General features: G+C 38.7%; 1 protein-coding gene across 4 annotated transcripts in view; it reads right to left on the bottom strand.

Annotated features, from left to right (window-relative positions):
* MAP3K7CL (MAP3K7 C-terminal like) overlaps nucleotides 1-5,302 on the bottom strand; it is a 34,146-nt gene extending 28,844 nt beyond the window's left edge. For 3 of the 4 annotated variants that reach the window (XR_005953970.1, XM_041422400.1, XM_041422401.1), the window contains exons 1-2: nucleotides 2,808-2,856; nucleotides 2,443-2,551 (exon numbers count right to left, since the gene is read on the bottom strand). Coding sequence is in view for 3 of the 4 variants with exons in the window: in XM_041422400.1 (XP_041278334.1) it covers nucleotides 2,443-2,551; nucleotides 2,808-2,825 (127 nt within the window). In the remaining variant the exon portion in view is untranslated. Of the gene's footprint in view, nucleotides 1-2,442; nucleotides 2,552-2,807; nucleotides 2,857-3,070; nucleotides 3,216-5,247 lie in introns of those variants that run through there. The other variant, XM_041422402.1, reaches the window with a different exon arrangement.
* Nucleotides 5,303-16,670: the final 11,368 nt, after the last annotated feature.

The raw sequence follows: 16,670 nt of genomic DNA, 5'->3' as shown, positions 1-16,670 counted from the left end.
GGTGTTGACTGACAAATAATGTAAGACACATTATTTCTTGTACACTCAGGATAGGCCAGCTCTGGTTTTGTAGGTCAGTTAACACAAAGTAATTTCTTCTCATAAGCTGAGAGTAGTTTTTCCTTTCACTGCTCCTCACACCCACTGCTTGGTTACAATCCTAGCCAGTGAGATAATCGCCACCCAGAAGAAACATTCCATTTCCTCTTTTTATATCCAGTTATGCTGTCAGTTCCTCCTAGTAAGCGGTAGCACAGCCCCCGGAAGGAGAATGCAGCCTTTCTTGGCGAAATGTGTCACTGTGCCTTTCAAGTGAGGTAGAATTTAAGGAAAAGCTTAAGTAAGAGAGATTTCCTCACCACTTAGCCCTTGCCAAGAACTTATTGTATCCTAGCAGTGCATGAGCTTCAGCTGATGCTTTGCTATCACATATCAGGTAACTCCTGTTTGAACTGAAAACAAATATCCTCATCAAGGAGACAAAAAAGGTGAAAAAAATATAAAAGAGTAAGGGGAAAAAAAAGCACCTACTACGGAATACCTAAAGATCTATCTTTTGAATGTTTTTGTAGATCATCTTAAAAACAACGTGTTAAATACTTGTTTGTACTCTCTTGTTTCAATTATGGTTTGCTGGAAATTTTCACACCTATTAAAAGCTTATTTCCTTTGCCTTCTTGAAATACACCTAACATAAAAGCACTTGAAATTCTTATGGTATGGTAAAACAATAATGTTGGTTTAGACCTCCTGGTAGGCCCCAAATGGAAGTGATGCAGAGGGGAACATGGCACTCACTCTAGTGGTTGCTGGTTTTTTTTTTTATCAGTACTCATGAAGATTCTGGATTGCATACTGTAGGAACATTTGTATATCTACAATAAAGGATTCAACATTTTAATAATTTTAACATTTGGAACAATTTAACAATATGTAGAAGAAGAAGATTACCTTTCTCTAATTGAGTTTATTTTTGTAAACATTAAGAAAGAGGCTGGAACTATTAGCAGGATAAAAAAGTAGAAAATAAAATATGATGCAATGTTAAGGAATTTAGGCTTCCTGCCTTTCATGTCCCCTTCTTGCAAGCTATTCACAACCTTGTCATTTCCTACTGCCGTCTCTTGTCACAAACCACTCTGCTCTCTTTGATTTTCCCATGGTCTCAGCTTTCCCTGACTTGTTTTCAGTGTCTCACATTAGCATTCTTTTTTTCATAATTCGTAAGAGCACTCTCCTTTCTTTTACATCTTTCTTCAAGCCCTATCTATGCCATAATTCCTGCAAGAAGTTTACTGTATCTTGAGAGATGTGAATGATTCCTTACTGCTCTCTGTAATAAAAATGTAATTACCAGGTTATTTTAATTTATTAAAAAGGGCACATAGATTATCACATGTTTCTTTTTATTCCTTGTTCCAATCTTTCTTTGTCACTCATCATTATGAACTGAAAGTTAGGTTCAATAACATATGAAGATGTTTGGTTTTTAATTCCCTTGGCTAGGGGATGAGATTGTATTTCAGTATTGTCGTTGAAAATTAGTAGTATGCAACAATTAGCTAGGAAAGATAATGCATATTCTAAAATATTTCTAAAACAGAAAATTGCATTCAAGCTGAGATTCTGTTTACACAAACCTCAGGCACCAACCATCACATTGTCCTACAATGCAAAGAGTCCCATAAAGCTGATAGGGTTTCAGTTGTCCTTATACCTCATGCCATAAACACATCTCAGCCCTGACTGCAGGCATTCACCTTTAGCAAAAGCAACAACAAACTTTTTTTGGGTGCTTTTAAGCTTCCCCTTTCATTTATTTAACAGCTCTCTAGTCCTTAATAATATTGAAGGTGCAAACCAATAATATTTATCTACTCCAAAGGGTCCATGTGTGTACAGGGTATGTTTGGGGAAATTAATACTCCCTCAGCATGAGCTGATAGGATAAACATCAATGAAATTTCTGCTGCTGAGAGAACGTGCCATGTGGGGCACCTGTTTCCTGAAACCTTTCACCAAGCTGGGCATGTGTGGCACTTTCCAACCTTCCCCCTATAAAAAGTCTCTTCCTCCTCTAGGCTCAGGCAAATTTGTCCTTTTACTTTTCCTGTTTTACAATTCCACAAAATCAGATGTACTGCACATGCAGGTAAATTTGATAGTTAATTACAGACCTAATTGCATTCCACAAACCACTGAAAGAAAGTAAAGATAGAAACTGTCAATCTAGAGAATTTAGTCTAATGAAATTTTTAATGGAAACATTAAAAGTTATCAGACAGGAAAACTGACCACAAGCTACCACTCATGAAAAAAAATCCATCCATTACACTGGACTACATTTGATATTGTAAACACTGGAAAGTTAATGTAAAATTTAAAAGCAGTTGTGGTTTAAATTTAAAAGCATTGTGTTTTATTCCATAAATTAAACTGTACCTGGGGAATCATTAAGGCTGAAGGCAATTCGTACCGGCTTATCAGCAGGTACCCTGGCGGTGGTGATCATGTGGGCACTTGAGTCAATGCTTTTACTTGTTTGCTCCAGCTGCAATAATACAAAAAATATATTTATTACAGAGCATGTGACATCATTCAACAAATGAGTTATAATGCTTTTCATGCACTCACAGCTGCCTTTCCCATCCTAGCTAGATGCTTAGAATCAAAGTCAAGGGAGCGCCATTTCACTTTTCCATTTAACAAGAATTTAAGTGCAATTCAGTGCAGAATCAGACTGCTTTTATTTTTGCTATTTATAGATTACAAAGAACGATGGCAAAGGAAGCTGTCTCTCTTCTCACCTGCTTGCTCCCCGCCATTGCCCCTTCAGCAAGCCTTGACTCGTGGCAATACTGCCTGGTTCTGAAGGTGAAGAAGGAAGAAGGGGTGGGGAGTTGAGAGTAACATGACCCCAAGGCTGCTCTGTGATTGGAACCGTGCACACCACTCCACATGGTGTCAATGAGGAGGCACTCATCCTCCTACCTTCCACCCATACTCCCCCAGTCCAACTGTGCCTGCAAGTCACACACTTCATGACCAAAAATTCATGGGGTCTCCAAACCTTGGTGGTGATTCTTCAGTAGAAGCCTGTGGAGGTGTAGGGGTCTGTCTGCATGGATTTAGCTCCTGGGTTAGGACCTTACTCAGTCCTCTGTTTTTCTTCTGAGACCATCGATTCCAAAACGTGATTTTACCGTGATGAAACCCTGTCCATTAAGAAAACTCCTAGTTCATTTCAAATATGGCACTAAAGAACTGTTGAGCAATAAAAGAATGAGCTACTTTTGATCTCTAACAGAGTAATTAAAACATCTCTGTGCCCTGAGAAGTTGTACTCTGAGCTCTACTATGTACATTTAACCTTTTGAATGAACAGTTTTGGTTAAACTCTATTGAGTAGCTGAATGCAAATAATCCCCTTGATTATCTAGCACAAAGCTGCTAAAATTCAAAGATATTAATCTTCTGATTAGCACCATGTGTGGAGAATGTAAAGTCAGTGGGACTTTGTGCATGCAAAGATCTGCCCATAAAGAAATTATTTTAGGACTCCGGACTGCTATCCAGCACACATTGTATTCATACCAAGTATGTGGACAATTATGCTTTCAAATTACCATAAAAACTTCTTAGGGAATTAGAAACCAAATTCATCAGGAAAATACAATGAATTTACTAACTCATTGTCAGCAGACAACAAAGCTTTTAGCTGGTGAAAACAAGAGCCAGTTTCCTAAGCCAATAGTCTTGCAGTTTTACAGTAAAATAGCTATTGTACTGCATGAAAATTCCACCAAGTCATTCTAATTCATACCGAATTATTTTGCAGCCTCAAAAAGTCAATAGAACAGAACACTGTTTCAGGAATATAATCCTCCTTGGTGGTATACAAATGAATCAAACACTTCCCTGGCATCAATGCCATGCAATCAGTGGAAGAGGATAAAATTTGCATTGGATCCATTAATTTCAGCATTTCTTGTTTATTCACTTTGTCACTCTTTATATTTAGCTCGCAGAGTGATATGGTTACTTGTTATTAGAAGTTCATAATCTTTTCTTACAATAACAACAAATAATATAAAATCCTTACTTTGAATAAATTTTATTTGAAGCTGAAAGTGTCTCTTTCTGCTAGTATATGAAGGATATCAGTGATTGCTCTTAATTTCCCATTACTCTTATTCAAGACCCACAAAAATGTATCTGTTATCTGTGGAGCAGAAGCAAAGAAAAGCCAAATAAATTGCAGCCATGTATGTTTTAGATTCAGAAAAAGACCCTTGGAGTCAACTGAAATATTTTATTTTGAAGTGCATTGCATCAGATTAAATAATTTTTACCTTCTGAGCATTCCTGATCTCTTCCCCACCCTGACTTCGTAAGAAGCATCTGAGTCATCTCATTGTTTTTAAAATACAAAAGAATTACCAATGCAAAATTCTTAAACATATTTCACTTCCTTACTTCCCAATACAAAGTAAAGAAAAAAACCTCTCCAAATGAAGAGATTTTAAGTGATAAGCAAATCCTTAAACCAAGGCTTTTCATTGTTCTATGCTGTTTGCACACTTTCTCTGACACTGACTATCTCAAGTGGAGTTTTTTGAATTGCCATAACAATACTGCTACAAGGCTGTTTTTTCATTCCAATCACATACTCTGTGGTGTGCAATGTTTTTAAATTAACTCTTTTAACCATCTACTACTCTGTGAGGGCAGAGTGAGGGCAAATATCAATACCCTTTCAGTAAGAAATGCTGAATTCTATTGAAACACAAAAGAAAGTTTTCATTTTATTCTAATTCAGAAAAAAAAAAAAGACATCTCATCCTTATACACAGCATTTACTCTGTTATCAATTTTTTATATTGCATTTATCCCTTCTCTCCTTTTTTTGCGAAATCCTCAAGCTCTTCATCACAAAAAGCAATCACAGAGAACAGAGAGGGACGGAAAAAGCCTGTGTGCAAACAGGGTGATATTATGAAACATGCAGACCAACTACCCCTAATTCCCCACATGCTTTCTCCATGAATGAAGAACAGTGTCTCTGTAGACAGAGATGAGAGTGAGTGGGCAACCTGGAACTTAATCAGATTTAATGAGCAGCTCTCATCTTCCCAACAATTGCCTATAGAGCTGGCTGGCTGCTGTTCCTCTGTAAAAAACCTGCAGCAGAACTCAGATTAAATGCTGTTACAGCTCTATGGATTTTTTTCACACCTGTTGCCTTACCTCACTTAGCGGAGTGTCTGCACTTGTGTAATCCAGGGCCAGCCACTGCCTTGGCTTGTCGTTGCCTTTATGGAGTAAAGCTTCAATAAAAGAAAAGGCTGCACCTGCTGCATAGCAACAAACTGACAAGGTCTGAGAAGCTGAGACAGCTGTCAGGGCAACATGCTGCTACCTGCACTTCCCATAGGCTTTGCTGTCCCAAAAGATAACCCTTTTCCACAATTCTGATTTTCCTTCCTCTCCTTGCCAGGGATGAGGAGTTAGGATGCTGTCACACTTCAGGGAGGAAAAAATCCTTCTGTTACAGGCATTATTAAACAGCAAACTGTGGTGAGCCCAAGATATTTAATTCATTAGTCCTGGCAAACCTGAAATACAAACAGACTTGCTTCATAGGACAGGAATGTTTTCAGCATGACCCAATCAGTGTCTGTGTCTATTCCAGCAAACTGGCAAAGATAGCATGACTCCAGTCAGCAAAAATGTCTGCAGCTCCAATCAGCTTGGGCTGACACTGCCAACTTGGACCGGCTACAAGCACACTCTCAAATGATAGCAGTGACTATCAAAGCTAAGAACAACTGATGGACTTGGCCTCTTAGGCTTCCGTTCATGTTGGCTTTGACTAAGCCAGGTTTGTTTAAGAGAAGCCACTAGCCCTTCTCTTCTGAGGAGATAACAGCAAATCTCAGAATGCTATAAAAAGCAGATATAAAAGCAGATGTATTTATAGACCAGCCGGTGATGGCAGTGATAAATGAAGCTGACTCAGAGATTTGACTGAACTCAGAGGATTTCCTAGTGTGATTTCAGATAGCTTTTTTTTTTTTTTTTTAAACTACTGGCAAGAAATTTAAGAGATAAATCTTGAAGTATTACAAGAGATTAATTTCTTCAGTTTAAAGTTTTATTTTCTGTGGTCAGAAAATAAAAGTTTAATCCCTGTCATGCACATGTACTACCTACATGACTTCTTTGATTGAGTGCTACCACTGTCATGGGAACAAGTGGAAAAAAATGAAGAACAATTACAGAATGATTTTACAGAATATCTTTATTGTTTTGTGCTTGAAAAGGGGGTCTCCTTCAAAATGTATGTGAAGGTATATTTCATCTTTAAATTCCTAATGGAAAGAGCTTATCTAACCCAGATCTATATAGATACATTCCTAGATTCCCTTGGCTGAGCTGACATATAGAAAGGTTGCTGGACAAATAAATACATGAAGGGCTAAAGTAAAATTTTCATCCTTCCTCACTCTCCCACCTTTTGTCCCTAGACCAGGACTGATCTCACCAGGGTAAAACTCTGGAAGCTGACAGTTGTGGTCTCAAAAGACCTTTTTTATACTTCCAAATTACTGAACTGCAAAAATATCCTACCCACACTACCTTTACTCCAGGAATGACCTGGGAAGGCATTGGACAGCTACACCATTAGTTAGGTATCTCTTGAGGCTGTCTTTAACTGCAGTGGGATTTCAGAGCTCTGGCCCACAGAGCTGGTGGAAAGGTGGACTGCACCTATGACTACACTGACCATTTTCTATTCTCTCAATGTGTTTCTGAAAAGATTGAGGGCTCCTCCCTACATGTCTCCTTTGGAAGGGGCAGAAGACAGATTTGCCTCTGATCACAACCATTACAGCAAATAACATTCTACAACTCAATATTATCAGCTCATTATTATTGATGTCCAGCTGCACATCCAAATACTGTGAAAGTATTGGAAGATACAGAAAATCCTGGCTCCAATGGAGTCACAGAAAATATTCTGCATCAGTTTTCATGGAGCCAGAGTTTTCCCCAGATCAGAAGATATTGCTTTGTATGGACAAACGGTACTCAGATGGTATTCATACTTTTGTTACATGCCATTACAGTAAAGACTAAGAAAGGCTTTCTACATGAAATCTTAAGACAGGCAAAACTTCCAGTGACTTCCATGACAGCAAGGGTCTTGGACATAAATGATGCCTGAAAAGGGCAGGGTGCTTTTTTCCAGATGGCTCTGACACTCCACATTTCCACACTGACACTTCAGTTGCACTCACTTTAAATAGCATGTGCACTTGCAAATTAAGTAGATCGTAATTTTATGTGTTGTAGCCACTATATCCACGTTTTTTTTGAATTTCACTGTTTCCAGTTAAATCTGTATTGTTCACAGACTCATGGAATCACAGAGCTTTTAGGCTTGCAAGGGACCTCTGGAGATCACCCCGTCCAACCCCTCCTGCCAAGGCACGGTCACCTGGAGCAGGTGACACAGGAATGGGTTTGGAATGTCTCCAGAGAGGGTAACTTCACAAGACTCCTGGGCTCCCTGTTCCAGTGCTCTGCCTCACTCCATGGAACAAGTTCTTCCTCATGTTTGGGTAAAACTTCTTGTGCAGTTTATGGCCATTGCTCCTTGTCCTGTCACTGGGCACCACTGACAAGAGCCTGGCACCATCTTCTTGTCACCCTCCCTGGAAATATTGTATGGATTATTGAGATACCTCATCTCATCTCAGTCTGCTCCAGACTAAACAGGCCCAGCTCCCACAGTCTCTCCTCATAAGAGATGCTCCAGAATCCTCACCATCTTTGTGGCTTTTGCTGGACCATCTCCAGAAGCTCCATGTCTTTCTTGTCCTGAGGAGCCCAGAACTGGACACAGTTACACTGTGTGAAGCTTCTGTGAAGTGTGCTGCCTCTGAACTATGGGCTAAGATCCAAAACGGCACAAACCAAAAGGCCCCGATTTGCATTTAAATATCAGCTCTGTGCTATACACAATGATTAGTCACCTGAAACTAGTGCTTTATGGGAGGTGGCATATTTTTAAAATGTGAGACTGTTATAGCATTCTACATACAGAAGATCAAATCTTAAGCATCAGAATGAATGATTTGACTGTAATTGCTTTATCAACTATCTATTCTTGGGATGATTATGCTAAAACTCTCAACAACATGGACTCAAACAGCATATTTTAAAAAGTTCTTTAAATTACTTTATAAGAGTAAACTAGGGAAGATCTCAATTTTAAACAATGGGGAAATTGAAGTCTAGGATGCTGCACTTTGTTGACTCGCTCAATTTAATTGTCCGAGGCATTTGGGTAGAGATAAATCTCACAATTCTTACTTACTAAGGAGGTGATTAAAATAATTGCACCAAAACAAATTACTCTCCAATTTCTTGCAACACAAAAAATACTTCTTCCTGACAGACTGCACATACACCTTACACTCATCTCTGTGAAAATTACAGAATGCTGATAACTCCAGGGTGTTTTTTATGTTAGTTTTTTTGTTTGTTTGTTTTTGTGTGTAGCAGCACAGCCTGCCCTGTTCCTTTTTCAGAATACTCTTAGTAATCAGGTTCCTGGTATCTAACCAAAATTATTTTGGTCCTACATCACATTATGAAAGTGGTGATGTGCTAGAAGAGGATATCACATTTTATTAGTCAAAAACACCTTAAAGGAATATACTCTAAATTAGGAAAACTGGGACTTACTGATATTCAGTAGTGGAAACATGCAAATTTTGAAAGTTTTAGGATGAAGTAGCAGTTATCCTACAGATGTTTAAGAAGCCAATATCTGCAATCTAATAAAACACCTGTTGCCTTCACTTTTTAGCTGTGCTACTTTCAATTCATCTCGGCATCCTAGTATAAGTAGCATTTTAGTAGCATATGACCTCATTCATGCTAAAATGGTGTTTTGCATATTGCCAGTCACTATTTAAAAACACACTTTAAATATTCTAGCATAAGGAAGATGTTCCAAGAAGAAATCAACTAAAAAATATACATATATTGCCTGAAATTACACAAAGAGCAAAATAACTCACAATCCAACATCCCATATCCTGACAACTGGAGCAACTAACAGAGTATTTCCTTAGTGTTCTTGGGTATTACCTCTGGTCTCCTTGCCTAGGTAGTTTTTTAACACAGGTAAAATCATGTACTTTCACCAAAGTTCTACTCATGAATGGCTGACCCCCACTAGATTAAATGAAATCATTAACACCAGCAGGAAAATACATTGTGCACTGACTTACAAAAGAGGACATAAGCAAATTTATAATTAATGACAAACTGATATGCAATAGCTGAATTCATTTACATAGGATCACACAGGTTTAATAAAGGAGATCATTGCTGAGAAATTAAAGATTGGCTTAATCATGGTAATGTGCATCTACAGGATTATTTGAAAACCTGATTGGTGAAAAACTCCATCACTTCCACAGCAAACTCCAGGCGGAAACTGTGAAAAGCTAATTCTGCTGAAAGAAAACTGAAGCCTTTGAGATATGATGCTGCCAAAGATCCTTGTGAAACTCTGCATAGAAAACAAGATGAAAGTTGAAGTTAGAAATATTACTGGAAAAGCTTCACTATTGTCAGAAATCAACAGGTGCAAATTTACACACTTTATTCACATCAGCATAGAGATGAAAATAACCTTTAGAAGCTAATTATGGGAAGAATGATGGTGGGTCATCTCAGCAGGGAATGCTGAAGGAGGACACAGTTAGACAGTGTGCAGCAATTCACTGGGAGATCAACAGCTGAATGTTCAAAGGCAGCATTGGCTAGCACTGGCTAACTGGAAACACCAGCATTTAAACAAAACTGTATCCATTTTGCTTACCAATTGTGCAGCTAAATTACATTCAGCTTGGTCCTAGATGAGAAAGATGGTTCTCCCACGTCCATGGATTAAATGGATGAATCACTCCCTTGCAACTGGACTTGCTGATCCTGAAGGAAATGCTTAGCTTACCTCATTTAGGAGCTCACCTGAAGAGGACACTACAAGATATTACAGCCTCACTTGTTGATGATGGCTGAGGTCATCATACGATCATGGGTACATGCACAAGACTTTCAAGGCAGCACACTCTTTCATGAAGCTTTGCTGCTCTGAGGAAGAAACCAGCATGCAGAAGAATGTGACAAAATCCCAAACAGCAGCTGGTTTGGCAATACTTGCCCCCTCAGTACTGATTTAGCACTGAAACTGCCTTCCATAATACTGGAAAAACGGGCCAAGGTGGAGATAGGGCAGCACTTTTCCATGAGAAAGGACCACATAGAGTGGGGCATTGGTGCAAGAAAGGGTATAGACTATGGGGTGGAATTAACACCACCACCAATGCCCTCCAACCCATTTCCTTCCTTCCTTCCTTCCTTCCTTCCTTCCTTCCTTCCTTCCTTCCCTTCCTCCCCTTCCTCCCCTTCCTTCCCCTCCCACTTTAATTCCCCTCTTTTGTTTCACCCTACTCCTTTTAGCCAAACCCCATTTCTGTGTGCTTACATACTAGGTCAGGGACTAACACCAATTTTCATGCCAAGTGTGTAATTCACTAATAAAACTTTCTGACTGCTGACCCTCAGACTTTTCTCACTCCTTTTGACCAATGAACATTTATGAAAATCAGGTTCTTCCTTCCCCTGAAGGGTGGGTCATCATACCCACACAATACTGTTTAAGTGCGGTATTGATATGAAAGACTCAACATCATCGAATTTATTATTCAAGATGACATATTGCTTCTCAAAATGATGATACTGATATTTCTCACAATAAAGAAATGCTAACTGGCTCTGCTGTCAGTTTTCCACCAAAACCCAAGTAAACAAAACCCCAAATTAACAAAATGTCCACCTTTTTTGTTTGATTTTGAGTACTCCACAGGAAAGAATTTTGATGGTTTTATCACTTAAACTGAAATGTGTTTGCTACAGGGTTTTTGACAGATTGGCACTAATACTCTCAAACAGATGAGTTACCTTTGAAAACTAATGATTCCAGACAACAGAGAATAAGCTCTAATGTGTCAATCCCTTCCTTACATCTAATCCATAGCATGACTAGAAGTAGCTGTTTACAGAAACCTGCTCTTCAATGCTGCCCCTCAGAGGGCACATTCTAGAAATTCACAGTATCACAGGATGGCCTGGGTTGGAAAAGACCTTAAAGATCCTCTGTTTCCAAACCAGGCCATAGAAAGGGTCACCTTCCAGTAGACCAGGCTGCTCCAAGCCCTGTGCAGCCCAGCCTCGAACATTTCCAGCCATGGGGCAGCCACAGCTTCTCTGGACAACCTGTGCCAGGCCCCCACCAACATCACAGGGAGGAATTTCTTCCTAATATCCAATCTAAACATTGTCGGTGTGAAGCCATTCCCTCTTGTCAATCACTCCCTTGTCAAAAGTCCCTCTCCATCTTCCCTGTAGATTCCCTTCAGGTATTGAAAGGCTGCAGTTAGGTCACCCTGGAACCTTCTGTTTTTTCAAGCTGAACACTCCCAGCTCTCTCAGCCTTTCCTCATAGCAGAGGTGCTCCATCCCTCTGACCATCTTTGTAGCCTCCTTTGGACTCGCTCCAACAGATTCATGTCCCTCTTGTTCACCAATATGGCACATTAATGTAAAATTCCTTAATTGCTTTAAAAAATTGCTTTTGCTACAGCAATTTTTGTCCAAAAAAGAACCTTGATGCCCCATTCCACATTCATGCTACCCCCTAGTGACAACCTTGTTTTGATTTTATGATTTTCCTGATATTATCATCCATAATAATCTAAAAGCAAAATGAAATTTTCAAACTAAACTTGTAACAATTTTTTAATAAGCTCTGGCAGTACCAGCTAATTATTTTAGCACCATGAACTAAAGACAGGCTGATGTAGCTCCTGTTTGAGGCGTCTAAACCCTGATTCCAAAAAAAAAAAAGTGTGCACATACATTTTTTGGGAAAAATGGTATGTTCCAGGTTACAATTTAGATGATCAAATTGTCTGTTACTTGGGAATTTCAAGTCTTCAAACATAATGCAAAATTAGAAAATAACTATTGAACTAGCTAAAAGAGAACTAACTCCCATCCCATTCACCTAGTTCTTAGAGTTTTACAGCCATAAATAAAATCAAAGTGGTTTAAAATTAACTACGCCAGCAATTAATGTAGCTCACAATTCTTGAAAACTTTTAGAGCACTCTTTGTGTGCAGAACTGACAGTTTGCATTATCACAGCTTAGCAATTGATGATATTTAATTTTAAAGCATTACTTTCAAAAGTTACAAAAACTCTGGCAAACAGACATGACAGACTGGTTCTGAATTTTAATAATTTCAAAAATCAAGTATAATAAAAGAGTTTCAAATATTTTTCCTTTTGCAAATTTTTTTACAAGTCATAATTTGCCATTAATGATTACAAAAAAGTGAAAATTAAGAAACATTGTCTAATTTCTTGCTGATGAACGCCCTTTCTTTAAAGTTCTGTATACCCACATATTAGACAGTTTTGCTATTGCTCTTCACACCACCATTGAGAAATTTCACCATAATCTCACTTAAGTTTCCTTAAACCAAGAAATAGACACAAAAAGTTAAAGCAGCAGGTTTCTGTGAGACTGTTAGATGGTGTGTAAAGACTCCTTGTTTTATTCTATTCAGGGAGAAACATCTAAAGCATGTGTCTGGAATCCTCTGACACAGGCAAGTAGAGATACATGCCCAACTGAAAATAATCTGTTCTTTAGACTACTGAGAAGTCTGCAGAACATTTTCAACCTTTTGGAACCATACATCATACAATGGTGTCATACAACGAGTAATCCCACTTGTTCTAAAATCTCCCTTATTTTCACCCTAGGGATGGTTTATTATAACTCCTAAATCTGACAATAGATTAACTGAATAAGCCACACTGTTGTTAGTAACTTAACCTACATCATCATCAACTTAACCTACATCAACTTACAAGCAAGTAAAATCATTAAAAAATTTTTAGGAGTAAAAATATTGTACATGGCAGTCTTTCATTGTTTCAGCTTGGAGTGTGATTCTAGTAGGTAATATCAATTATTAGCTCTCAAATTCATAATCCTTTGTAAGTCTCATGAGAACAGAGCATTTTTTTTTTGTAGTTTTTTTGTACATGCCAGCAGTAATAGAAATTCAACACTGAAGACAAATTGCTGGTTACACTGTATTGTAGAGAATTAGAATCATGGAGGCACAACTTCAGGGAAAAGACAACTTTCTAATATCCAGTGTAAACCTTCCCTGACACAGCTTTATGCCATTCCCTCAGGTCGTCTCACCAGTTACCAGAGTCAAGAGATAGATGCTGTTCCTCCACTTCCCCTTGATTGGAAGAAGTTGTAGACTGTGATGAGATCTGCCCTCAGTCTTCTCCTCAATACCCACATTTTAGTCAACAGAACTCAGAACCTGAGACATAAAGATACATAATAAACACTTAGACATTCACTTTACTGTACCATGTTATAAAAAAGAAAAAAAAAAGAAAAAGGATGCTCAAATACATAATGGATAAAATCTATTTTTGATAACCAATGAACACCTAGACTGCAGAGTTACTAAGATAAGCAATACTGATGCTGAAAAAGAGTTTGGACAATTATCCTTCAAAAAAAAAAAAAAAAAAAAGGCAGAGATTTCTTTATGGCTCAATTGCTGTTTCAAGAATCTTAACCCTGATACAGGGTTTGAAATGAAATCTGCCTGATACTACTGAGTCATGGAATCATTAAGGTTGGAAAAGACCTCCAAGATCATTGAGTCCAACATTTGACTGAACACCACCATGTCACCTTCACCTTGGAACTTCAATGTTGGGTGACATCCTTTAGCTAATATCAGTGAGCTTGGGGCTTAACAGCAGGATGTCACCTTTTTTGTTGTTGTTGCACATATCACAACATCCACAATGACCTGTTTTGAAGGTATATTAGAAAATGTTCTCTGCTTATTCCTTATATGTAAACTGTATTGCACTACTTAAATTATACCTTGGTTAACTGTCTGTAAAGATTTTATTTATGTATGTGTGTATATATATATATATATATATATATATATATATAAACTTTATTTTTAAAAATAAATAGTACAGTGTTCAACACAACAGGTATTTTTAGGCAGTGTGTTTGACAGCTATAGTGGGTCTATAAGCTGCACAGATAATTTGGCTTAACAGATACCAGCTCAACTAGCCTAGCTCGAAGTAAACAAGTCCCAGGGCATGATAACAATAGGTCAGATTCAAACCCAAACAGAGGACTCAGCCCACCCCTTTGCAGAGTGCAGTGATGCACCTATATCATTAGCTAGTGAGCTAGGTGGAGTTGAGACCCTTAACCAGTCATGTCTGTAAGCGAGGGAAATTTGAAAGCCCTATAAAAGTATCTGCCCCACAATAAACTTAAGCTGTTACTGCATGAACCTTGTGGTATGCCTGTCACTTGCCTGTCTCCAAAACTGTGACAGTGTGTATCTACTGTTCAAGAAGAAGAAGAAGAAGAAGAAGAAGAAGAAGAAGAAGGTCACATTTTGGGGATTTAGTATGCAAGGCTGAGAACAAGTCCCATGAGATAGTCTCAGCTTCTGGTAAGAATCCATTTTGTGGCTTTTGGCCCATACTACGTTATGACATGATTCCCTTATTTGTGCAACATGGTGGAGTATCTCCTGCTTTGCATAAGTGCACAGCATTTTATTCATTAACAATTCCTTAAACACCTCAAGAACCATGTAGGAAAGACTATGCATTTTCCATAGTGTGGGCTATTGTTCTTAGTTACAGCTGGGCAGGCTTTGCAGTGCAGAAATGAGGGCTGCAGGGGTGTCTTTACAGTTATTTCGATTCACAACCAGGCACAGATTCAGGCCAATTTCTGAGCTGCTGGCAGATACATGCCTGACAGAGTAGCCAGGAAATAATGGGACATGCTGAAGTTTCCCAGGTCATGCTGGTGGGTCACATTTCATGCTGGCAGCAAGGAGGACAGTGTCCTTGAACACCCTGGGCCAGAAGACTCCCACTGACCTGAGTTCTGGAGAATGAATGAATTTCTCAACAGGTATATTCAGATGACACATGATGAACAACCCTAAAATTAATCCTCAAATAATAATGGGGACAATATGAGAAACAAAAATGTTAGTTGCTTGGGGAAGGCCTTTAAAATTATTTAGGCAGATAAACAAAGTACTAAAAATTGGAAAAGCCTCTGTCTCTATCCTGAAGATCTTGTACTGGTTTAGACCATGCTTAGAAAATTCCAAATTGGGCAACAAAGTCACAATATGACAAAGTGAAGAAAGAAGACTGCAGATATTAGTGGCTCAGGAACCAGACAGTGTAAAATTGTAGTCTTGATCTCAGAATCCTGCCTTTTTAGCAACATATTTTTTTGCTTAGTGATTTCAGAGCTGAAAAAATGCAAATCAGGTGCAGCAGCAGCTTGTTTCCAGAAGGCTGCAGACAGATGTTATTTATTCTACTCTTCATTATTTCATTTGGGTATTGTTTCTGCAGACGTCTTCATTTATTCAATGCTGGGTTTGCCCCTCTCTTCCGCTGTTTCCTATCTTTTCCAGTTACAGCCTAAAACTCCCATTTCCTTCACTCCTCAGTTTGGTGTTGTCCAAGTTTCCATCACCATATAGGTCCTGGTAAGTCCTTCCCACACGACAAGAACAGCTGGACTTTCAGTAGCAGTAGGCATATATTTCCAGGGTATTTCCAGGCTTCTGTGCACTCTACTGGATAAGAGTTCCTATATGACCAAGCTGAAAACTGAAGAAAGGTGTTTCGCCAGCCCTTATCTGATCCTGCAATTCATTTCCTCAAGCAAAATAGAACTCACCATCTAGAGGACACGTCTTCTTTTCCTAATTACGTTTTTTTCTTATGGCAACAAAACAAGAAGGATCTCAATAATTTTGCCTTCTCTTGGATTGTATTTTGTTGAGTACCGTACCGGTATCACAACACGTGTCCTGACTGTACCTACAATACAAACTCAATATAAACAACATTGATTCCTTTCTGAGACTATCATCCTTTCCACTTTGTTTGTTCTGAGGAACTTCTGATTTCTTGTCACTTGTGCAGGTGGAATCACAGAATTGTTTAGGTTTCAGAAGACCTCTAATACCATTATGTCAAACTGTTCCCCCAGCAGTGCCAAACCCACCACTAAACCATGTCCCTCTGCCTCATCTAAAAGTCTTTTGAACTCTTCCATGCTAAGGCAACACTCCTCTAAAATCCCCAGAAATGCTTTCCTGTGACTCAAGCTAACTGGATTAGCTATAGTAGAGAGAGCACACACTGAGGTAAGAATTCCAAATGGTAAGGAAATCTTGCTTCCTTGTTGTCACAACCCACTAGTACAAGCAGGGGTCGTGATGGTTCATTTAACCAATATCAGAGTGCAAAAACAACAGAGAAGGGGATTTCAGTATTAATCAAACCAAATGCATCCTTTATTGAGTGCTCACAGCAAATGCGATAGAAGGATTAGAAAGGAGATAAAGGATAGAGGAGGTAGAGAAAGTGGGGGGGGGGGGGGGGGGGGGAAGGGGGAATATAGCTACCA

This window comes from Onychostruthus taczanowskii, unplaced genomic scaffold, assembly GCF_017590055.1.
Source record: "Onychostruthus taczanowskii isolate IOZ18803 unplaced genomic scaffold, ASM1759005v1 scaffold73, whole genome shotgun sequence".
NCBI classification, from domain to species: Eukaryota; Metazoa; Chordata; class Aves; order Passeriformes; family Passeridae; genus Onychostruthus; species Onychostruthus taczanowskii.
The sequence above is the reverse complement of the archived record's forward strand: the minus strand, read 5'-3'. Positions and strand labels throughout refer to the sequence as shown.